General features: G+C 41.8%; 1 protein-coding gene across 1 annotated transcript in view; it reads right to left on the reverse strand.

Annotated features, from left to right (window-relative positions):
• Positions 1–10,185, reverse strand: part of SLC4A10 (solute carrier family 4 member 10) — a 165,323-nt gene extending 155,138 nt beyond the window's left edge. The window contains exon 1 of the mRNA XM_030017001.2: positions 9,926–10,185. Within this exon, the coding sequence (XP_029872861.1) occupies positions 9,926–9,973 (48 nt within the window). The 5' untranslated portion in view covers positions 9,974–10,185. The remainder of the gene's footprint in view (positions 1–9,925) is intronic.
• Between the last annotated feature and the right edge of the window lie 15,114 nt (positions 10,186–25,299).

A 25,299-nucleotide genomic window follows, 5' to 3' on the forward strand; every position in this document is an offset into this window, starting at 1 on the left:
TAAAACCCTTGTACACATTCATATCTTGAAAAGGAAGTTTACATGTACATACAATCTTCCTCTCCAGAAATGACATGGTATTTCGCTATTGAATTTAATGACATATTTGCCAGACTAATTACAGTTTAAGTATCTATTTGCTATTTTTGCCAGAATCTAATAGCAGGGTTTGGGTTTTTTTCCATCCTTACATAGTTTCAGTGACTATGAATGCCTCTACAGAGAATCTAGCACAATTGTTAGCGACTGATATCTGGAACAATTCCTCAGAACAGTGGCTTCAGATCAGTTTTTCTTGATTTATAGCATTTTAAGTACTTTTAATATAGGTTTCCAGAAAAAGGTGCAAAACCATCTCAATCTCTCTCCAAAAAGCAACACAAACATGCAATACTTTCTGGCATTTTTAAGTGTGATAGCTACAAAGCGATTGCTCCCAGTGAAACTTGTCCTGGAACTTCTTGCAGCCCCACTGATGCAGACAGACTCCTATGCTCTTTAAAAACTCAATAGGACTCAAAGAAGGCTTAAAAATCTACATTTAAGATTAGCATTTTGCAGATACAAATTCATAAATAATGTTACATTTTATATTTTTGTATGGTTTTAAAACCTGCTTGCAGTCACAAAACTGGATGAACGGTAGGCATTTTTCTTTTTAATGCACTCTTTGAATGTGTTTATAGTAAATGTAAATATTTATAGTACATTCGAGATTCAAGTGGACTTAACTGAAGGTATCAACATTTATAATCCAGGTAAACTGCTCCTTTCTCCTCAGTTTGCACATAATATATCATCCGTCTATAGAATCATAGAATCATTTAGGTTGGAAAAGACCTTCAAGATCATCGAGTCCAACCATCAACCATGCCCACTAAACCATGTCCTGAAGTACCCCGTCCACTCGCTTTTTGAATACCTCCAGGGATGGTGACTCAACCACTTCCCTGGGCAGCCCATTCCAATGTCTGACAACCCTATCCGTAAAAAAATTTTTCCTAATATCTAACCTAAATCTCCCTTGCCTCAACTTGAGGCCATTTCCTCTCGTCCTATCTCCAGCCACCTGACAGAAGAGACCAGCACTCACCTCACTACAACCCCCTTCAGGTAGTTGTAGAGAGGGATAAGGTCTCCCCTCAGCCTCCTCTTCTCCAGACTAAACAACCCCAGTTCCCTCAGCCGCTCCTCATAAGACTTGTGCTCCAGGCCCTCCACCAACTTGGTTGCCCTTCTCTGGACACGCTCCAGCACCTCAATGTCTTTCCTGTAGTGAGGGGCCCAAAACTGAACACAGTACTGGAGGTGCGGCCTCACCAGTGCCGAGTACAACCACCTCCCTGCTCCTGCCGGCCACACTATTTCTGATACAGGCCAGGATGCCATTGGCCTTCTTGGCCACCTGGGCACACTGCTGGCTCATGTTCAGCCAGCTGTCAACCAGCACCCCCAGGTCTTCCTCTGCCAGGCAGCTTTCCAGCCACTCTTCCCCAAGCCTGTAGCGCTGCATGGGGTTGCTGTGACCGAAGTGCAGGACCCGGCACTTGGCCTTGTTGAACTTCACACGATTGGCCTCAGCCCATCGATCCAGCCTGTCCAGATCTCTCTGTAGAGCCTCCCTACCCTCGAGCAGATCGACCCTGCCTCCCAGCTTGGTGTCGTCTGCAAACTTGCTGAGGGTGCCCTCGATCCCCTCATCCAAATCATCGATAAAGATATTAAACAGAACAGGGCCCAACACCGAGCCCTTAGGAACACCACTTGTGACCCACCGCCAACTGGATTTCACCCCATTCACCACAACCCTCTGGGCTCGGCCATCCAGCCAGTTTTTCACCCAGAGGAGAGTAAACTTATCCAAGCCATGAGACGCCAGTTTCTCAAGGAGTATGCCATGAGAGACAGTGTCAAAGGCCTTGCTGAAGTCAAGGAAGATAACATCCACAGCCTTTCCCTCATCCACTAGGCGGGTCATCTGGTCATAGAAGGAGATCAGGTTGGTCAAGCACGACCTGCCTTTCATAAACCCATGCTGACTGGGCCTGATCCCCTTCTTATCCTGGACTTGCCATGTGAGTGCTCTCAAGACAAACCGTTCCATAATCCTCCCCAGTACCAAGGTCAGGCTGACAGGCCCGTAGTGCCCCGGATCCTCCCTCCGACCCTTCTTATAAATGGGAGTCACATTGGCAAGCCTCCAGTCCTCTGGGACCTCCCCTGTTGACCAGGAACGCTGATAGATGATAGAGAGTGACTTGGCAAGGACCTCTGCCAGTTCCCTCAGTACTCTTGGATGGATCCCATCAGGTCCCATAGATTTCTGAGTGTCCAGATGGCGTAGTAGGTCACTAACTATTTCCTCCTGGATTAAGGAGGGTACATTATGCTCTTCATCCTTACCTTCCAGCTCAAGGGGTGGAGTACCCTGGGGATAACTGGACTCACTATTAAAGACTGAGGCAAAGAAGGCATTAAGTACCTCGGCCTTTTCCTCATCACTGGTTGCTACGTTCCCTTCTGTATCCGTTAAAGGAAAGATATTCTCCTTGGGATTCTTTCTACCGTTAACATATTTGTAAAAACATTTTTTGTTGTCCCTTACGATAGTGGCCAGATTTAGTTCTAGCTGAGCTTTTGCCTTTCTAATTTTCTCTCCGTATGATCTAACAAGATCCCTGTACTCCTCCCAAGTTGCCTGCTCTTTCCTCCAGAGATGATAAACTCTCCTTCCTTTCTTGAGTCCTAGCAAAAGCTCCCCGTTCAGCCAGGCCGGTCGTTTTCCTTGGCGGTTCGACTTGCGGCACACGGGAATAGCCTGGTCCTGAGCCATTAAGATTTCCTTCTTAAAGAACGTCCATCCCTCCTGGACCCCTTTGCCCTTCAGGACCGTTTCCCAAGGGACTCTCTCAACCAGTGCCTTGAAGAGGCCAAAGTTAGCCCTCCGGAAGTCCATAGTGGTGGTTTTGCTGACCACCTTCCTTGCCTCACCAAAAATTGAAAATTCTATCATTTCATGGTCGCTAAGCCCAAGACGGCCTCCGACCATCACACCTCCCACCAGTCCTTCCCTGTTCGTAAACAACAGATCTAGCAAGGCTCCTCCCCTGGTTGGCTCACCCACCAGCTGTGTCAGGAAGTTATCTTCCACACACTCCAGGAACCTCCTAGATTGTTTACTCACTGCTGTGTTGTATTTCCAGCAGATGTCCGGAAAGTTGAAGTCCCCCACGAGGACAAGGTCACACGATTCTGAGACTACTGCCAGCCGCTTGTAGAATGATTCATCTGCCTCTTCAGCCTGGTCAAGCAGTCTGTAACAGACTCCCAGCACAATATCTGCCTTATTGGCTTTCCCTCTCATCCTCACCCATAAGCACTCCACCTTGTCATCAGAACCGTGTAGCTCTGTACAGTCAAAACACTTCCTAACATATAGAGCCACCCCACCACCTCTTCTACCTTGTCTATCCCTTCTGGAGAGCTTGTAGCCATCCATTGCAGCACTCCAGTCATGGGAGTCATCCCACCACGTTTCCGTGATGGCAACTAAGTCATATCTATCCTGCTGCACGATGGCTTCCAGCTCCTCCTGTTTGTTGCCCATGCTGCGTGCGTTGGCATACATGCATTTGAGCTGGGTTATCGAATCCACCCCTAACATCAGCATGCTGCCTCCAGGCTCATCTCTGGTGCACCTAGTTTTAACCCTATAAAACAGTCTTTCCAAAAAGACAAGAGTGAGCCCTTGTCACAGAATGATAGGATTGGAAGAGATCTCCTGAGGTCTAGTCCATCACTCAGCCCTAAAGCAGCAGTAACTGTATATGCATCTTTCCTGTCAGATATTTGTCTTACTTGTTTCTACAGATGGATAACGGAGATTCCAAAAACATGCTAGACAATTTGTTCCACTGCTTCATTATCCTTAGCACTAGATAGCTTTCTTTAACATCCTTTTAATACTGTCCCATAACCTGTTCTTCTTTTCCTATTCAGTAGGGATATAAGAAAGAAACCAGTCTTTTTTGCAGCAGCAACCTTTTACATACTGAATGTGCGCATCTCCATGGTCAGGCTAAGGAATCCTAGTTTTTTCAAATCTTCTTTCATATTTTTTAGGCCCATGCTGATTTTTGGTTTTGTTCTTGAATTGCTCTGCAATTGCTATTCTTTTCTCAAAACAAAGCACATAGTACTGTACTAATCAGCTAATACCTTACATATGCCAAATATTACCTCACATACCTTGAAGACTTCATCCCTCCTAAATATCCTACTGTGCCTGTTTCTTTGCAGCAAGATCCTGCTCTGTTTGATTAAAACTGAGACCCTGCAAATCTTGACATATCTTTCACATCTCCACTGAATTCCAAAATCTACTTATGATCAACTTCACAATGTCTCATAAATAGCTAATTAAACAAAGTGAAAAGGCTCCAGTAGGTGGACAGGGAAAACAGCAAAGATATGGAAGAATCAGGATTCAAGATCCTGTTTTGCCCCAGCTGCACAAGGGCATGAGCTGGCTTTCCTGCTTCTGTTTCTCCATTTCTTTCCCTGTGCCATAACCAAATCAATTCTTCCCCATGCAACTTAATCAGCTCCCTCTTTCCTTTCATACCAGTCAGCCATAACATCCTCAATTCTCCAAGTTTGCACAAATCTCTCCACACTCTCAATTTTACCCTCATTTCACTCTGCAGCTTCTTCCCCCCCCAAGACACTTCTTTCCTTCTATTTTTAGCAATTGCCTTTATCATCTATACCAACTTTCACCTTGCCTATCCTAATCAACAACCTTGTAGAAGCAGGGTGGATTTTAATCATCTTTAAATATGGTAAGCTTATTTTTTCATTTCACGAGAATAACTTTTAAACTTCACCAACGCTGAAAATTGTGCTGAACACATTAAGTCCTCCATTAAGTTGGACAACATAAAAATGGCATTATTATTGCAAAGGGAGTCACAGTGGCATGAGTCTTCAAAAGGTTGGGTTTTTTACAATGCAGACCTGAACATACATGTTACAGTGTATTACAGAAGTGAAAGTAACGTGCTATGCCTATGGCTTTCTCTTCTCATATCAGATACACAACTAATTGTTCAAGACGACTTACAGTGGATTAAGTTCTCCTTCACCTGCTTAAATACTCTCTTCTACTGAGGTTGTAAACATTAGTTATTTAAGAAGCATTAAAGGATATCAGTGGAAGTATTTTGTTTTAGAATTGATTCTATATTTTTTCCCCAAAGGAAAAAGTAGAAAGGGAAGATGCAATTATTAGCAGAAGAAATTGAAAGCATATATTTAACAAGTAGAAATTATAGGAAGAACTCAAACCATAGATGCATTGAAGTGGGAAGATTTCCACACAGCATTCATAGTTTTTCTTATTTTTGCACAAATATGTATCAGGCTGTCAATTACTCTTAAACTCTAACACCACAGTATACCATATGATCCAGAGAAATCTTTTTTAATCATGACATTGGCAAATATGGGGCAGGGGGGAAGCTAAATAAATATGTGTCCCTGATTCTTATTTAATTTCATTCTAGCATTTTCCTGGAATTTTTTTTTTTTCTTTTCACTTAGAACTTGGAATCAGGCAATAGAAAAGAAAATACCCAAAGCAGCAATTCAATCCTAAATTTATACTTGTAATTAGGTTTTGGGGTTTTATTTTCAATGGTGCCATTATCTCAGTACTCTTGTCTTGAAAATGTAATACTGCCTCTGTATTTTTCCGAAAGAATCACAACATTCCTGTAGTCTCTATAAACTTGCCTTAACTGTTGCTATAATGCTAAATTTTGGTGAAGTGAACTGGGAATTAGTTCTGTTATACAAACTGTGGGGTCAGGCTCTGCCATCCATTCTCATAATGAGCAATACATTTCATCTGCAAGTCTCATCGGAGGTCCCACTCAGCATCAACAAAAGCAAAAGAATTTGGCCTGTTAGTGTGAGCAGCTTCCCACACTCACCTGCTACATTAAAAATAGTTACTACCCAAGATCTCGCTATACCATTCTCCCACATACGGAAGCCTAAGCAGTAATAACTGCATGCCACTTGCAGCAGCAACAAGAGTGCTTGATACAAACAGTATCTTACCTAGTGCATACACATCATGTCAAACCACAGTGCATGCATATGCATTATATATATCTGTGGACATATATCAGTAATGCCATGCTTTAAGGTCTTCTATCTACCAGATTTTAAAAATAAATAGACAAATAAATAAAACAAAGCAGCTTTTGAATTTTAAGGCTGAATGAAGAAGGCAAGAGAATATGAACTTAGAAAGGAAGAGTCAATTTGGCTTTACATATATGGGTTTTACTGTTACCTTCAGAAAACACAGGAAAGCAACACGCCAAGCATAAACACAGTTACCAAAAATATATGCACTCTGTCTATACATGCTCCTTATATCCGAAACATCAAACCTCTGTCAGATAACAACCCTGTTTTGAAAGCCAATTTTGACTTGCATACAAGAGAGATCCAGAACGGGCAGAAACAAATACACTACGAATAACTTTTGCTATGAATACACTGCATTAAGTGACAATTTGCGAAATAATTTACATGCAATGAGATTATACATGTATACAGACAAACTAACAATATCTGATCCTTTGATTAGAAATCAATAAAAGATCTTTGTAGAGAAGATCTGCAGATTGTTTCTCCCATTCTGTAAACAAATGATGACTCCTCAGCAATCTTTCAATTACTCACAGCTATTTTAAAGCACTCTGAATAATCATACTGAAAAAAATATACTCGATGACTGATAAATAAAACATTAGATGATACAGAAAGCATACAAGTCTGCATTTTGTTACCATGTTAGTATATGTATTGAACAATAAAAACAAGACTATATTTATGTTTTCAACAGCAGTTTGAACAAACTGTTTCCAGGTGAACAATTTCCTTTTTCATTTATTTCTACAATATTGCACTTATAGACAATTTGCAATAGATTTCTAATAATTTTCACAGAAATTTGCCCACACTGCAAAAAAATTGAGATGCAGTAGCCTAACCACTAACAAAGGTGCTGTTGCTGTGTAAGAACTGTTTCTAAAAGGAGTTTATGAAAAGAGACTGATAAGGAAATTATTTAACTCCTCAGAACCACACACAACAATGTATTTTATCACTTTGCAAATTACTAGGGATTGGGGTTTTTAATTAAAAGCTTGTATAATAAATCAGTAACAATATATGACTAACACTACAATAAAAATAGGTTCCACTTTGTACATACTATGGGATTTTGGTGGGAAATTATATTGAGGCTTCAAAATCTTTGAGCACCTTTAGAAGATAAAATTAATCAAGAACTATATTCATTATCTTTTTGCTACAAATAACAATTAAAACATATCATGTGTTTCACAAAAAAAAAAAAAAAAAAAAAAAATATTAACTCTGTTGCATATACCAAAGCCATTAGACTAAGCCCTTGAAGGAAACAAGCTCAGCTGGGAGCCTTTTCCTTCGTACCCACAGTCCACCTAACTGGGATGATGCTTGGGAACAGAACTATATCTGTTTTACAGCTTGCATTCCTGTTCCGTTTGTTTCCAGTCAAGACGAGGACTGATCCCTAAAACAGAGGTACTGCTACATCACAGTGTTACCTCCCAGGCTAACAGTGCTGAAGCTAGCACCGATTCCTGCTCCTTAAACTCTGCCATGACTCCAGGTACAAGACTCCCACCATGCAAAAGCCATTTCTGCCTTACCACATGCAGGGCTCTAGACACCAGCCAGGCCGAGACTGCCAGAACACATACAAACACTTTACTGCTTGACGCACAGAGAAAACGCCACCAGGACAGAGAAATCTCAAAGACTGAAGAAGCTGCGCCTTTACCATCCCTGTGGCAGGAAAGCAACGTTGCCTTGTTGACCTGCAGAGGCCCTCTCAGAAACAGCAAGAGAGGATTGAGGAAGAGGATGCACCACAATATATACCACATGGAGTATAGCAGTCTCCCTTCCCTACCTGAAGCAAACACAACAGCTGCTGAACTAGTTAGCTGTAGTTAACAGGGGTGGAAACCAGGCCACAAACTCAACGAGCAACAGCACTGATGGGGACCTGCAGCTCAGCAGACAGGTACTGCATCAGGGCAGGGCTCTGCCAGTCAGGGCTGCAAAGGGAACCAGAGACAATTCTCCCCTTACCAGCACACAAGAAACACTATCTTCTTTGGTCCTCTCAACCACAGCAACAGCCTTTTTTTCTGCGCACAGCCCTGGAGGAACAAAACTTAAAGCCAGACAGCACAAGGCAACCCTGTACGTTGCACCTTCTGGAAGCTGACTCCTCTGACTCCCTGCACAGTGGCCGTTGCACAGCCAGAGACAACACATATTGACAAAGCGAGACCAGCACGTAGACTAGCAAGGTATGAGTGAGAGCGAGACTGCTACCGACTGCACACTACCACACTGGTATGAAACACTGAGGACTAAGCCCTCCACAGAATCAGTGACCACGAACTACAGATGGAAACTGGATTTATACTGAGTTGTCTCTCTAAGGAAAGGAACTGGGCAGCCAGCCTGTCAGGGAAAAAGACAGGACCTTCTTCTACTCCAGTGTCAGAAACTGCAAGAGCAGCAAGTAACAAGAATTAGGATTAATAAAAGGTATCCAGAAAGCAACAGGAAAAACTGTCTCTGCCACAAGCAGAAAGGAGAGGCCAAAGATAAACTCACACTGTGTAGCAACCTGCCACCTGACTGCAAAATGGACCACATCAACAGATGATGGGAACAGACCCTAGGAAAAATGGGCTTGCCACAAGTGCATCTCATCAACCTGCAGCAGCTGAGACTTGTCTCTTTCAAGCTTTGTCAATGTTGTGCAGCTCGTCCTGCTAACACAGAGCCATTTCAGGAGCCAGCAAAGCCTCTGCAGACCTCTGCGGTGCATTCACAGGGATGTGTACACACAGTCAGACACTCCGTATATGCACGAGAGACTTCTCCCTGCCCCAGACAGGCTGATTTCCAGTGTGAGACAGGAACCACCATTCACAAACAGAATCTCTGTGTGAGATCAAGATCGACGCCCACACTTACACCTTGTGCGAGTCTGCAAACCGTGCGTTTGGGGGAGGCCAGGCAGGAAAGAGGGTCCCCACTGATCCAACGGCGTAAAAAGTCCCCCACCAACTGACCCCTTCCTACTTGCTGAGGAAACGCTGCCCAGCCGTAGCTGTGCAATCACACTGTGCTCAGAGGCAAGGGTACTCCGCGTAACCCCCCCAGACGACAATAACGCCACAGATTACCCTCACAGATGAGTACAAGAAACTGCGACACCACGGCACGAAGCAGAGACCGGGATCCGGAGGGAGACAGACCCTGCCGTGCAACTGCCAGACCTCAGCAGATTTCTCTGCGGTCTGGAAGCGAGGGAGGGCCAGGGACCTGCAGAGGCAGCCCCAGCCCCGGAGCGGGATCCCCACGGAGCAGCCCACAGGTGCTCGCTCCGCAGCACTGCCCCACCGCCGGGGAGCGGGGGGACGAGGTGCAGCCGGAGAAAGGAGATGTCGAAGGCAGGGGGATGCGGAGAGAGGGGGTACCGAGGGGATGCCTGAAGCGGGGGGAGCCGAAGGGCAGGGTGCTTGGCCCGGCGGGACAAACGCAAACAAGCACACGCACACGCCGCTCCATCCCCGAGCGCCCAGACACCGCCGCCGCCGCCGCATCGCCCGGCACCGGAGCGAGCCAACCTGTTTCCCCACGCACCGAGAAACCGGCTCCGACCCCCAGCACAGGCGGGCAGGAAGACGCCCCCCCCCCCTCCTCCCCTCCCCGGCTGCCTCCCCGCGGGGCGCGTCGCACCCCCGCCGCGGCCGGGGCCGCGCTGCGGCAGCCGTACCGTGGGCAGCAGCGGCTCCATCTGCGCCCCTTGGTCCTGGGTCTCCATGCGGCGGCGGGGCCGCGGCGGCGCCCTCCCCGCCGCCCGCCCGCCCGCCGGGGCGCGCTCCGCGGGAGCCGCTGGGCTGCGCTGGGCTCCGCGCGCGCGCGCGCCGCCGCCGCCGCCGCGCTCCCTCCGCGGACCGGGTGGCGCGGAGGCAGGAAGCGCGCGCCAGTCACATGGCTCCGCGCACCGCCGGCCCCAGCGCGGGGGGAGGCAGGAGCCGGATCCACCTGCGGGATGCGGCCGGATCCTGCCGCCGCCCCCGGCGGGGCGGTAAAGGCGGGCGGACCTCGCCCCTGCACGGCTGCGCCTGCAAACCGGCGCCGTGAGCTCCTCCGCGCGGCCCCGCTCCCCGCCGCCGAAGTGGGAGCGGGCTGCGTGTCCGAAGAGGAAGGCGCGGGGAGCGGGGGCAGCGGACCCCGCAGCCCCCCCGCGACACTGCTGCGAGCACCAAGACGCGGCTCGGGAGTTTTCCACTTCGCGCCGGGCTTCGGCCACGGTGCCCCTGGGGCTGTTGCTTCAGGGCAGTCTTGGGCCAAGATTCATTTTGATTTAATCAGCACCAGAAGGGCGCTGAAAAGCTGATCCTCTGCTCCGTCCTGCCAGGCTTCGACCCTTAAACACAGACAGCACCTTCAGAACAGAGATCTGTCCCATTCTCCACTAAAATAACCCCACTCCCCGCTTCTACCTGCAAGTTATAAACACATATCCTTCTGGATACAGGTAATTTAATAGGAGTCTTACCCCCTTCTTCGCCCGATTTTATCATTCAAGCCTGCGATGCATTTAGCTTCTCCTAGTGTATCTGGCTCTGCAACACAAAGGTTACGTGCAGCCATACCAAAACCCCAATGAGCTATGCAAATGATCGTCGAAGCCTAAATTTGGCTATCCCAGTGAGCAGAAGGACAGTTGGGCCCCCACAGCACTTGTATTATTAAGGACACAAGCACGATGCTGCCTACCAAGACAGCTGAGCTAGAGAAGTTCCCATATTCATCACTTCCCAGCACATCTCCCCCCAAAAACGCACCCATCCAAACCTGTGTGCGTATGAATCAAAATGAAGAGAGATCTGACTAGGAAAAATAAGCTAACAAGTAAACTTCTATCTCCTTCTTAACACTGATTTCCTTGCGAAAGCAGCAGGCCATCCCCTACGTTTTGGATATCCTTTGCAGTCTAAAAGTAGATCAATAAATAGTTTCGCTAGATCCAATTTAATTTCATCTGCCATGAGGCATGTTCTTCAAGTCTCCTAAAGATCTTCCAGGTTGATTTATTTGTACATCAACCAAGCAAGACAGAGCCGGGGAGAGAGTATAAAGAAAAGGGGTGTCAAAGCTCGTTCTTACAAAGAAGGGGGCTATTTTTGTGAGACACAACTGACAATTTGGTCTTTGTACAAAGTGATACATACATGTAACATGGTACAGAAAGACAGACAACACTGTGGTCCAGATTCTGGGACAGAAGCCAGATGCATATTTTCATAACATGATTACTGATCTACAGTAATTAACATAGGAGGTCATTCAGGTCACTAGATGTAAGGCTGTGTCAGCATTTGTGCAGTAAAACCCTGGTTGTAGGAGCTTATAATTAAGCTATAAAATTCATGATGAAGCTGGGAAAGGAATGTGTTTAAAAGTGATTTTCCTTCTTTAAAGAAAAAAGATTCAAAGTGAATATACCACTTGTGAAAATGAGAAGCCCAAAAACCTTCAGTCTACAGGCAGCTATTTCGATAAACATTAGTATAAGCGTCCTTAGTCTTCTCTACCTAAATATCTCAAGCTTGTCCAAGAGCATTTTTTAAATAAGGTACTGCAATACATCAAGCTCAATGGCATCTACTCACCTTTCACTCCCCAAAAGGTTCCCCCAAAACACACTCATTCACACGTACACATCTGAAAGCAAAGCCCAAGAACAAATCAGATTTTACAAAGACCACGAGGAAGGGTATCAGCTTACTGTGTACATGATGCTATTCCCCAACATTTCACAGTGAGAGACAGGATCAAGACCACGAGCACCATTAGCATGAGCTACAAATGAGTTACTGAATGGGCCATCAAAAGAGAGTTAGGATCAATCATGTCATTGTTTTTGCAAAGGTTCTTTGTCAGAGTGCTTTACAGCCAGGAGTTTGCCATTATTGAATAATGGATTAAATATGGAAAAACTCTGTTAAATAACAAACCTCCCCAAATCATTCTGTATCGTCCTGCTCCACTCACACAAAAGTATCACAGACCTCCATAGCTACAAAGCCACAAATTAATAGCCAAAGTCAAAGTGCAAGTCATTCTTTTGACAGCTGTGAAAAACATGCTTCAACATGAAGATCCAAAATGTTGAATCCAGAAGCTCCAAAGCCAAAGGCTTTCCACACACAAAAGTGGAAGACCATAAAGGACTGAGCTGAAAGTTCTACTTCTAATCAAACATAACTAAGATACTAATTTTTTTTAGTAACATCCTAGCCATATATCACACCAAAGAGAGAATGAAGAGAAAGTAATATTTATTCTCTAATTGCTTTATAACTGCATTTGAATTGTTTTCCCTTTCTTTAAGTTGGCTTCTTTCACTGTTGCATCTGATGTGAGCCATACTCCCGGGCATGTCCAGCAATTTTCTCTTTTGCAGTATTACTCTATTACAATAGTAATGCCACTTCTCATCCCAAAAGAATTAGCTTTAAAATCATGAGGTAGAGCAGGCTTTAGCATAAAGTTTGAACTTTTAGTACATAACTAGGTGATATTTTCAAGCTTTTGTACATGAAGGCTAAGGAAGAAAGTAAGAGGAGGTTCTCAAGTCATCAATAATTTGAGAAACTTGAACACAAGAGCAGGCGTTCTGAAATCACGACATGAAGATACACTTAAGTTTTAAGATTTTAAGAATACCTAGGATATGCTATTGAAATACATACTTTTGTGACATATGTCAGACACTAATTTTGTCTTTAATATATATTTCTAGTGCATTACCTAAATGAAATAGCAAGGGCTTCTACATTTAGTTTTACAATGATAAAGCTCCTAAAGCAAACTTCAATGGGAAAAAGGGGAAATATTTTTTCTTGTTCAATAATGTTCTGAATTTAGGTCAGAAACTGACCTGATCCTTGCCTGGTGTCATCTTTCAGAAGAAAATAAAGACAGCAAAAGTTGATTTTTATTTTTCTCCTTCCTAAAATTGCCTCTTACCCCTTTGGCCTGCAGCAAGCCAGTAACTCAGATGTTCTCCTGAATCATGGTCAATGTTTTAAACCCTACTGAATAGAGGTTTCATCCCTTAAAATCTGCTCACAAGGGGTATGTTTTATATATAAGGGGAAATACATTCAGAGGGCTCAGCCCATTCTCAAAGTACTGTGGAGGTATATAGCATAGATTTTGGAGGCATATGGCGTATACTTACCTATCTGGGTTTGACATAAAAATGGTCAGGGATGTAAGTAATTCCCACTGGCTTGAACATCACTGACATAGCTCTGTGTATACAAAAATAGATGCGTGATAAGATCCAGCTCCAAAATGAAGACCTAAAAATCACAGAGTTCAAGCGCATGAGAGGTCTTGCAATACTTCTCTTACTATGTCTTTGTAATAAAAGTTCTGGGTTTCTACCTAAAGAGTATTCCCTAATTATCAAGAGTGACAGGTACTTCCTCCACCTAAGTCCCAAGAAGGCATTCTGATATAATAAGCGACGCTATTTGTAGATGTATATTTTTATATATGCAAAAAAGCTGTCACAGAAGCCTAGTATCACTTATTGGCCCAGTACCACTCACATTTTTAGTCATACCTTTCTGTCAGTTTTCATTTTGTGATCAAAATATAGCTATAATTTAGAAGAAATGCTTTATTTAAACCATTTATCTGAACACAATTCCTGTTCTAGGAAGACATTCTGGGTGTATTGGCTCTTCTCCCAGTTTAGCCATAAAATATGTCACTCTACCATGATGGGGGGTGGGGAATAGCTACTAGGCAAGAGTGAACCCTTGATTTCCACCAAGTTGTTAGTTACGAAACTGAACATGAGAACTACTTTAAAATGTCCCCATAGTAGAAATATGCTTGAAACCTAATTCATTCATTTACATCCATGTCCAGTACTCTCACCATGTTCTTAATTCCAAAAAGAACCTGCACTCTGTCAGACCTAACAAGGTTGCCAGTAGATTTTAGCACCATAGTGAACAATTTCACAAAATATTCAAAATCAGAAAGGACTAGGGTTAAATCAGTTTGCCTTCTCTTGACTCCTGCCTAAGCTCAAGCCTCAAATACACTGGTAAACAAAATGCACGCACAGCACACATTAGTTCAAATGCTCATACTGTGCATATTTATCGTAAAAATATTTCTTTAATGAAGGGAAAACTTTTTTAAAAATTGCAGGTTATTTTCAGCTTGTTACAGATATTTCTATTTCAAGTAAAATTGCAAATTAATTTCTAAGCTTCAGGGGGGAAAGAAATCACTACCAAGCAGCCAAAATCCTTTTCATTCTATTTTTGCCTTATTGATCGTACAAGATGAAACAGTAATGGGTGGACCTCTCAAACTGCATTTCATGCTAATAAAAAAAGTGAACTACCTTTAGATATCAAAAGGAGCATCCCATTAATACAACCTATTCCTAAGAAAATTTTTTTCCCTGTAATTAGAGATTTCTGACAAGAAGGTAACAAAGGGGAGGGAAAAAAAAAACATAAATTCTGGCAGCAGTTTTTCCTCTCTCCATTCTTCCTCCCTATCTGAAAATAAATAACCATCTGGATCATTGTACTGCCTTTGTGACAGGTGGTACTCAGTTATGTTTCTCATTTCATTGGAAAGCGGTAACGGCTCTTTCTTTTGCTAATACACTCTGTCTGCAATTATTTGACTCTAAGTTAATTCATTTGAAATATGATCCAAAAAGGTTCAGTGCTGATTGGGATGTATTCTTTGATTGTGACATAATCTCTTTTTTTCTATTGGCATCAGAACTGGAAAAAAGTATTCTAATAATTGTCTCACTAATATAACTTCTCGCATTTCTCAGCCAAAAAAAGCAATGCCAATGAAATATGTCTGTGTCCACAAGCCCAATCCTACAACTCCTGTAAAACAGTGAGACAATCTGTGTTGGTAAAGAGCACCAAATATTTGTTACTTCCTTCATTTTCCCCAAAATGGATCATCTACCAAAGGTTATGAATTTTATGGTATTCTGATTCTAAGCTGGGCCTTTGATTTTTGATATTTGCTATATTAATATTAGAGAATACTATTTTTAAATCTAAAATAAAGTGGTGTTAAAGACTTTTTACCTAATAAAATAAAATAATACATAAAATGAATCAATACATTAGCTTGCTAATTATTAAGATAGCTACCCTTTCTAGGCTTATTTTTCAAGTGGAAGAAATTCCTCAGACATATCATCCATTTAATCTTTCTAAATAAAATATGTTGAATCAGGGTCTAATTAATCACTGACCTAAATAATCCTTCAGAAAGATTAAGCTATCTTAATTTAAAACCTGCAAGAGAGGGATAATATACTGTTTCTTGCTCAGTTATTCTAACAGAAAACTATAATCAAACATGTATCTTAACAGATGTAAGACAACACTTGTCTAGATTGAGCTTCAAGTCGTTGGATCTTGCTACACCTCTTATTTCTAGGCCAAGAAGTTCTCTAACATCAGGAACATTTTCTTTATATAGATAGGTACTCTGTTAATACTTCTCTTCCTTTATAGTGCTTCTAATTCCTTACTGCAAGAGAAGACTTTGCACCATTGTCATGGCTCCTCTGACCTATTCCAGTTTGCACAGGAACACCACAATATTCCAAAACTTGGCTTAACAACGTAGCATTCGGAAGCCAGACTATATGCCTTTGACCTCTGGATCATCCCCTGTTTTCCACATCATGAAACATGATCGTTTCCTTACGCATTGCACCACAAGGAGAGTTCTAACGGGGCCATCTACAGGGTCAGATGATGGTTATTGGGAAAGATGGATGAGGCTGGCTGTGGGTTTATTTGTTTGCAGTATTTCAAATTGGCAAATACATACTAAAGTAAATATTATGAAGTGCATGTACCTACTTTCACCTTTTAAATCCTAATCATATCCTTTGTCTGTCACTTGCCTTCAACTATAAGCACTTCAGCAGGGGGTCTACCAGGCTCTGTAACAGAACACACTGATCACCTGGCCTTACTGTGATCGAGCAAACGGCACAGAACTTCAGCCAGGAGCTTCTCCACAGGGATTCATGTAACTGTAAAAAAATCTATCCCTTGAGATGTGTACAATTTATGAACAGTAATATTTTACGTGTGTATCTAAGACACCAAAGCTATCTGTGTTAATCCCAGAAACAGAAGCACTAAGCTGTGAGAACTAGACTCATCTGCACCCAAGCCACGTGGGTCCTTAAAGCAGTGCAGAGTTTGCATGGCGTCATGCCTGAGCAGTTAGCTTTGGACAGGGAGTTTACACAGATATTTAGCTGTGTCTCACCCAGCTAGAAAGTTAAGATTGCATATGAAAGGAATGTCAGAACAGTATTAATGTGGTGTCATAGTCATCACCCCTTCAGGGAGCCTCAAGTATGGGCTCTTCTCGCCCTTCTTAATACATACACCTAGGATGACTTGCTTCCTTTAACTTAGCACAGTCCCAGGCCAGGGTCTCCACTATTTGCTCCGAAATCAGATTAGCATGGAATTAACAACAAGATTCACACCAAAGGCACAGTTAATAGCTTCTGTACACAGGAGTAAACTCTAGACTTCCACACAGTTTCAGCAAAAAAGGTACCCAAATTAACTCTTGTGGTTCAGATTCGATTCTCAAAAATTCATCAGCTATTCAGAGCTAAGCTTTCTTAGTTACAAAACTGAAAGAACTGCCTACATATTTTAAAGTGTCCCCATAGTAGAAATGTTTGAAGTCTACCTAATTCAGTCATTTATGTCTCTCTGATGCTCCCTCCACCTTCATAATTCAAAAAACAAAATGCACTCTAAAGGTTGCCAGCAGATTTAGTAGGAGAGTAAACAATTTTATACAATACTCAAAACTGGACAATGAGAGGACTAGGATTAGTGCAAATTTATCAGAAAAATATTCCTTTAATAAAGGGAAACCTTTAAAAGATGGTTTATTTCTAACCTTTTACTGGTATTTGTATTTGAAGTAAAACCGCAAATTAATTTCCAAGCTTCAGTAACAAGAAAACAATGAAAGAAAATATTTCTGTAAAATGTACATACATTGATGTAAACCCAGACAAGCTTAACAATACCAAACAAAAGATGAAGTCTTGACTCTATGGAGTCCACGGAAATTCTGCCATCAACTTTTGTGGCAGTAAGATCTCACCTCAAAACTTTTATCTTCTTAAGTTTGTACTGATTACATTTTTCCTGTTACATTTTAAAAAATACAGCATGATACGTGCTTTGGTACAGAAAACAAGTAAGGGCTGAATTATTTTTTGTCTCCTTGCAATGTTGATGGACCAACTAAACTCACATTTCATCAAAGGCCTGCTGGCATGAAACTTTTGTAGCCTGGTCATATATTAAGGAAGGTACTTTTTCACCCAGCTGCAGAAGATTAGACTGAAACTCAGGAAACTTGTGGTTTATGTCTGATTATGCCACTGACAAGCTTAGAACCTCATGTACTAATACAGTATTTCCCCAAATCATTAAGTAATTTTCCAATACATTCCCCTTGTCAGATACTGAACAGTCCCCACCAGAAGAGGGGAAAATACCGTATTCATTTTTCTCATTACAGCTTGGGTAATAAGCATTATCCCAACTGCTGGGATTCTCAACCTTGTCTTGATTTACAGGCAACCCAGGGGTTTTTTTGCAACATCACTTTGGCTAAATCAATCACTCCTAGCAGAAAAAGCACCCACCTCCTCCTCAAGCTTTCAGAATATGAAGTTCATTCAACAAAAGTCAAATCTAAGGGGGGGGGGGAGCCAAACCCACAGAAAGTAATTTCTTAATTAAAATTTTGAAAACAAAGCTACTAAAGTTTCAAATATTCCAATAAAAATCCCACTCTGGATTGTAAGTAACACTGAAGTTCCTCAGCAATTAAACCAGTGCTACAGGTAATTTATAGAGCTGGCAATCCAGCTCCCTCTCTACCCATCGCCTTTGGTAGGAACCTGGCCCTCATGGAGTTCTTCTAGCAGATGCGATTATTTTCTCCTCCTCTGGGAGCATACTCTGAGATACCAAATAAAAATGAATGGACAATAACTCTTACTGTATTTTCTAATCACGCATTCCTTACAGCCTGAGCAGCCTTCTTGCCATACAGAAAGATTTTTATAACAAATACTTTAGAAATCATATAACATGAAAAGTGTTCATTGTAAGCATGTTTTACTAGTTTCATAATTTCTAGCTCTCTACTGGCTTTCCACAAAAAATATATCCACATGTAACACATTACTGACAAAGATGACAGCATTGGCTTTAAAAGTGCTCCCTATGTTTCAAAATACCACCTTTGTCAGTTTTGCTGCTCTAACCACTGCCTACAGGAAAAACATTTGCTAATACTGACCTACTAGTGAAATAGAAATACATGTCCTTTTTATTTTTCCACATGCTACATTTCCAGAAAAAATATCTTACCTGAAATCCAGAATCCAGGATCCTGACTGGCTTGCAATTTCACAAGACCGGCAGCTGGTATAAACTGGCACAGCTCCAATACAGTCAAATGGGCTTTAGGAGATGAAAGCGCGTTCCTTACTGAAGTAGCCAAACCAAATCAAAAATAGGGATTTAAAAAGAATTTCCACTGAATTGCAATTGCTTTCATTCATACATAGTGCAATAGTTACTACAAAGTAGTACAAAATATTTACAAAGTAGTAACTATTCTCTTCAAAGAAAAATACTTTTCACTTGAGCTTTTAAATTCTGCAGAGAACAAGTTCATCCACGTTCCCCAATAAGCAGGTAATTAGGACACAGAAAGTGAAATTTTTACTGAATTACTGGCCTCACTGAAGTCAATGATAACAATTCCTTGGTTTTGTAAGAATTTCACCACACTAGATTTCCATCAGGAAAACTACACAGCACATGATAGAGCCCTGCTTCATTATGTTTGATAATAGTGACAGTAATAGAAAAATACATTGGGGATCCCAATGCACCACTGTTAGCGATATATATTCTGTAAGCTGCAACATACTTCAAAGTATTTGTCCTAAAGCTCAGAACTAAACCAAGCATATTGGGCCTAGCCAACCTGATTGCCTACCATAATAAAATGGCTGTATTTGTGGGCGAGGGAATGGCAAGCACTGTCATCTACCTTGACATTAGCAAGGCTTTCAATGCAGTCCCCCCCATAGTATCCTTACAGAGAAAGTGAGGAGGTATGAACTGGATGGGTGAACCACAAAGTCTGTGAGAAGCTGGATGGGCCTTCTGGCCTGAAGGCTAGTGGTCAATGGTTCAAAATCTCACTGCAGCCAGCTACAAGTTGTGCCCATCTCCAGTCAGTCAATTCTGGGGCTGATCCTGCCTAATGCCTCAAGTATTTAACATTGATGACCCACATGATGGGACAGAACGAGTCCTCCTGAAGCCCATGGAGAGGCACCCAGCTGGGGGAAGTGGTTGATACACTGGAGGACCAGGCAGCCGTTCATGAAGGTCTCGGCAAACTGGGAGAGTGGGCTGACAGAAACCTCATGAAGTTTAACAAGAAGTGCAGAGTCCTGTACCTGGGATGGGTCAACTGTATGGGCTGAATTAGAAAGATCACAGCCAGCAGGTACAAGGATGTGATTATTCCCCGCTGCTCGGCACACACAAAGCCACATCTGAAATAACATACCTCTGGGTTTGGGCCCCCACTACACAGAGGGAGATCAACAAACTAGACTCTGTTCAAAGTCCATACTTACAGCATTGACAACCTAAACGTCCATGAGCAATCTAGACTCATTAGATAGTTTATAGAGAGAAAAAGGCATTTCTCAGCTATAATTCATCTCACCCTAAGGTAAACATTTAAGGTACATCATAATCTAGGAGTACCTGTTCCTCTCCAATGACTTCAAAAGGATTTCATACAAATTGCTCAGATGCCAATAGCCACATTTGACACATCTAACACTGTCAGAGTAATCCCCCAAGCTGTCTTGCATTAGACCTGAAAAAAGAGAGGTAATTTGCAGAGTAAATATCAGCATAAAGTCTGAACGCCACTTTTTATCCAATTTGACCAAAGGTAAACACACTATCCACATAACTGAGCTCAAAACTTTTGCTTGGGAAAAGAAGCAAAAATTATGCTCAAATACAATTGTACTTTCCTCCTTGAGCTGAAAAAAACATAAGATTAAAATTCCAGGTATAAAGAGAAAACTGAGAAGTACTAATAAGGCAATATTACAGGAATTATTTTTATAACATTAAACACATAGATTAAATGGTTTGTACAAACTCTTACCAGAGCAGTAGGGAACTCTGGTAAGAGTTCTCAAAAAATCTTACCTGCATGTCTGTGGATCTCAAAGACAGGGAGTGTGGGGTTTCTGTATCTCATCTATGTATAGGGTCTTTAAGCCCATTAAGAGATTAAAAAAAAGACACGCAAGCCATGTAGTACATGTAATCTCTTTGCCATTTCTGCAAATGCATTATTTGTAGATTTGTAAGTCTAAAGACACAGATGTAAATCCACTCCCTAGACATTGCATTACACCCAGCAATGCCCATAGTAGTGCTCTAGTCTGAGGACTTGTTGCCTGTTCCTAAAAAAACACAGACAACACGCTGACACAGGTAAAATATGTTACCACCTACCAGCAGGTCCAGAAGCTGCCAAAGCTTCCAGAATTCCTCTAGTACTCTCACTGCACACATGAAAACACATTAAATTGTGAGGTTATCAGGATCACCTGAAGCATCAACCATAAATATCATGCTGACTGAACTACACTGCTGGAAACGTACCTTGGGGTACTGCTGCATAATTTGACATTGACATCAGGTTGTGTGTCCTGAAAACAGTGATGGACTGATTAAAACCTTGACCAAAATTGTCATAAACTGTGCTCAACATCTCGAACAACTTAGACTGTGGGACACTGATGTCTAAACTGTCTAAAGGACCAAAGACTGCTTCTCATCTCCCACAGTTCCCGCTCTGACATATCCATATCAAAACAAGACCATTGTACCATTTCTCCCCCAGTGCCCTGGTTGCCACAAAGAGGAAACTATGACATGGGAAAGCTGTAGTGTGCTGCAGCCAAGACAAGCGGGACACTAAGAGCGCAGGGCTTGTCCCAGGTACCCCATGAAGCACTCGGAGAGACTGGGAAGTGTGTAGAAGCCAGAGCCTTTTCATGAGAACAAATCACTCCGCCCTACCCCAAGAACCAATGGTCATCAAGATAAGGCTACAGGTCACAACTACAAGAAATTCACATCTCAAATGGCTGGGATCATACCTGGACGACTTTTGTAAAACCCACATTTTGCTTGAATTTTGCTGCCTCTTGCTAGATCTAGTGAAAAGATTACAAGTTCAGAAGTATATCCATTTTTTTCCCACCACACTAAGAGAGGTGTTTCTTCTCCATACAGACTTTGGTTTCTCTCACATCCTCAGGCCAAGCTGCAACTACACAACTGGTATATATTAAGTCACTTGAATTGTATTCAGGGTTGGCAGGAAGTTAACCTGTTTAGCGGAAAGAGCACTTTTATGCATGTCAATGCTCCTAGCATTGGAGATAACACCAAGAAATATAATAAAATATAAATTATTTCAGAGAATGTAACTATATTTCTATTGTAGCAGCATGCACATTCATACCTGAGCCATGCCTAAATTACTAAGCTATGATAATGCTGGCAGTGGAACTGTGGTAGCACCAAGTATGCTACAAGTTTAATAGCTGTTTCCTCTGGTGGAATTGGTAGTATTGGAAGTCTAACTTCCATTTCACTAATAATGACTATGACAGGCTAACAGATGTAAGGTATGCTGAGCATAACTGAGGACTACGTCCCTGTAAGAACTTTCAGGATGCTTTATGTTTTGAGATCATTCAAAAGGAGAAAACAAAATGATCACACCAATGCATTTCCATATGATTCTGTAGGTCATCTTCAGAAACTTCAAAAATTACTGAAAAGGGGTTTAACAAATTCAGCATGGAAACTTTGCCATTTCCCCATGACAAGAAAAACTGTAAGGATGTGATGATTATGTGATTATTAATATTGTATTTAATACTGAATTTTTATAACAAAATTTAAACAAATTTTCTAATAACAAAAATGGAAAAATACTGTATCTCAAATGGAAATCTAGCCCAAGATACCCTTGTGAGTATTATTGCCTCAAGTTCTGCCATTTCTTTTTAGCTCATGAACAAACCCTCAGGTGAGAGGAGTACATTTTCACCTCAGCTGATTGCTGCTGTTTGTCCAAATCACAAGGCTACCATAAATCAGAAAAAGAATATAATTTAATGCCTAGAGGTAGTAAAAAAACAATTTAATGGAAGACATTTTTCTCTTCCTTGTGAAATGTCTGTAATAAATTACCCGTTTTCCAGGCAGAACTATTCAGGAATGACAAAGTATCACCAGGCTGGCTTAAATACGAGAAAACCATTCACACTGTGGAACAGTAAATACCTGTTTGGGGATATTAAATAGAAGGAAGGTAAAGAAAATTCTCCAACTACTAATGAATTTGCAGAATTTGCTGTCAGGAAAGAAAGAATTCAATATCCAAATTTCATCTGTAGAAAGAGAATGAAGAACCTCTCAGACACAAGGGATACTGCCAACCATCTATAGTCATTTAAAGCAATTGTGATTACATCACAAGTACAGCTTGTCCAAATTTGCAAAACATATTTTGCACAGCTTTTGGTAACTGTGCGCAGCCACAAGCCTTAGAGCATAGAGCCTTAGAGTCATGTGAAAAGGCAATTCCACATTTGTCTGAAACTCCATATACTGGTGAATTACCTGAAGCATGACACGCAGAGCTACAAGAATATGTTAGTCTTGTAACCACAGATGGAGGCCCGACGAGTTCATCAGAACACTTAACATAAGGGTCCTTGCAGTAACTCTCATCTGCCACTGCAGAAGCAGCAAATATCAAAAACATTCCCCATTTTGAATAGGAACTCAAAAACTGTCATGCAATAAGAATATATGAATGAGTTTTTCCATCATATGTAACTGATCCTGAAACTTTATCTAGAGAGTAACATTAAAATAGGAACCTTGTCTGGTATCTCTCTAAGATCCAGACTCCCTGTTTAACAGGGACCATCATCATACGAGATGATTTTTATATTTATTTATTTATATAGTTCCCTCTTTCATCCCAGCAAAATGCAACAAAAACATACAATCTTTGTGGTGTATGAATGCAAGGCATCAAGTTATTAACTGTTCTTCCATGGCACTATTATGGGATGTTTTCAACAGAAAATGTATTGGTCACTGGTTGTGCTTATGACACTTGCTAGCTAGTGGCCAGACACTGCAAAAGAAGTGGTCAACTTGCAGAAGGCCCTTTCCATACTGCTGAACAAGGTTCAGATATGGGAAACGAGCACAAGTCTTATCAAAATTCTTAAGTCTCACCTTCCCATATCTCAAATACACAGCCAGTGGGAAAGTTAATGCAAACCACAGAGTTGAAAGACCCTGCAGTAGATTAAAGTTGATTTACCTTCCTCTGATAAAAATCAGCTCAGAACACAGCAGCATTTTATAATTACAATTCCACCTTAAGCTATGCTTGGACATGAAGTTAAGGTTTTTCCTCCTCTAAGCGTAGGTAGATCATTATGGAAACTGTTAGCTTTTCCAAGTGATGCCAGCTTGAGCTGGCTCAGTTTCATTTAACTGGAAGCTCTTACCTGCCTCAAAGTGATGTGAAGAAGCGAAGCAGTGCCACAGTGCACAGGTGAAAGGTGACAAAAGGTAACGCATGCCACTGAACTCCCCCCCACCCACTTAAAGCAACCCACCTAACAACCATATGCCAGCTATGAAGAGAAATAAGGTACTACTCTGATTAGTAATCCACAATCTGATTGGTGACTAAAGAAATAGGGCATGCCACCTTTATACACACTTCAACGATTGAAGTAAATGTGATCAAGTAAGAAAAACAGTAAGATGCTGATATTACCATATGCCCTGTCACTCTCCAGGAAGGATTAAAAGCTAAAGCCGATTCTATGGGAAACTCAGAAATTGACTTAGTGCACTGACATTAAGTAAGTTTCAATGGCTGCAGTGTCATAGGGAAAGATGGAAAATAAGTAAAGAGAGGACTGGAAGTGATTTTTATAGTTAGCTTCATTTGCCTGACGTGTTTGCTGTGTCTAAGTCACACTTTGAAACAAGACCACCACACTATGCCTGAAATTGGTGGGTTTCCCCAGAGTTTCACTTTTAAGCACATACTACAGCTACACCTCCAGCATTTCAGATCAGAGCCAGGAGTACAGTCTTGTCCTCAGCACAATGAACGAGGGCAATGTGCCAAATCTGGCCCAGACTTGAGCTCCAGTAAAAATTGTTAGACACAAAGTGCAACTGTCTAAGGTCAAGTCCCAGGTGTTTTGTTCAAGTGAAGCACGGATGATCTCAAACTCTTAAGAAAACTGAATGTAACATTCATGTCACAAGCTAGTCACAAAAACAGTGTTCCTATGATAAAAGCAGGAGCTATTTTTTTCAGCTTTGATCAAGCTGTACCTTTTGAATAAGTAGGAGCTGGGTCTCAACTAACTTTAAATTGTACAAAATTTCACCAGAACAATGGGATATTGCAAAATATTAATTACTGCCCACAAATAATTTTTAGAAATGACATCAAGGTTGTTCAATAGCACTTACAGCACTGGGCATTTCTCCACACCTTCTCTGAGCTAAACAAACTGAGAAATTTTTTTGAACTTCACATTGAAATAGGACTTCCAGAAGAATGGCTTGCTTTTAATATAGTGAACCTGCTTGAAGCTAAGAATTAAAGTCAATTAATTTAAAAAAAAAAAAAAAAAAAAGTCAGTATCATGGTCAGAAGAATTCTTCAACCATTTCAGAATGATCCCTTGCAAAACTTAAGACAAATTCCTCCTCAAAAATAACTGGAGAGGCAACATGTCCAAGATATGTAATGCCTGTTACAGGTCTGCATCTATAAAACTTCTTCCCAGCCATACAAAAACCCTCTCATATGTTACCTAGTGGTTTG

The sequence above is a fragment of the Aquila chrysaetos genome, chromosome 6 (assembly GCF_900496995.4).
Source record: "Aquila chrysaetos chrysaetos chromosome 6, bAquChr1.4, whole genome shotgun sequence".
Taxonomy (NCBI): Eukaryota; Metazoa; Chordata; class Aves; order Accipitriformes; family Accipitridae; genus Aquila; species Aquila chrysaetos.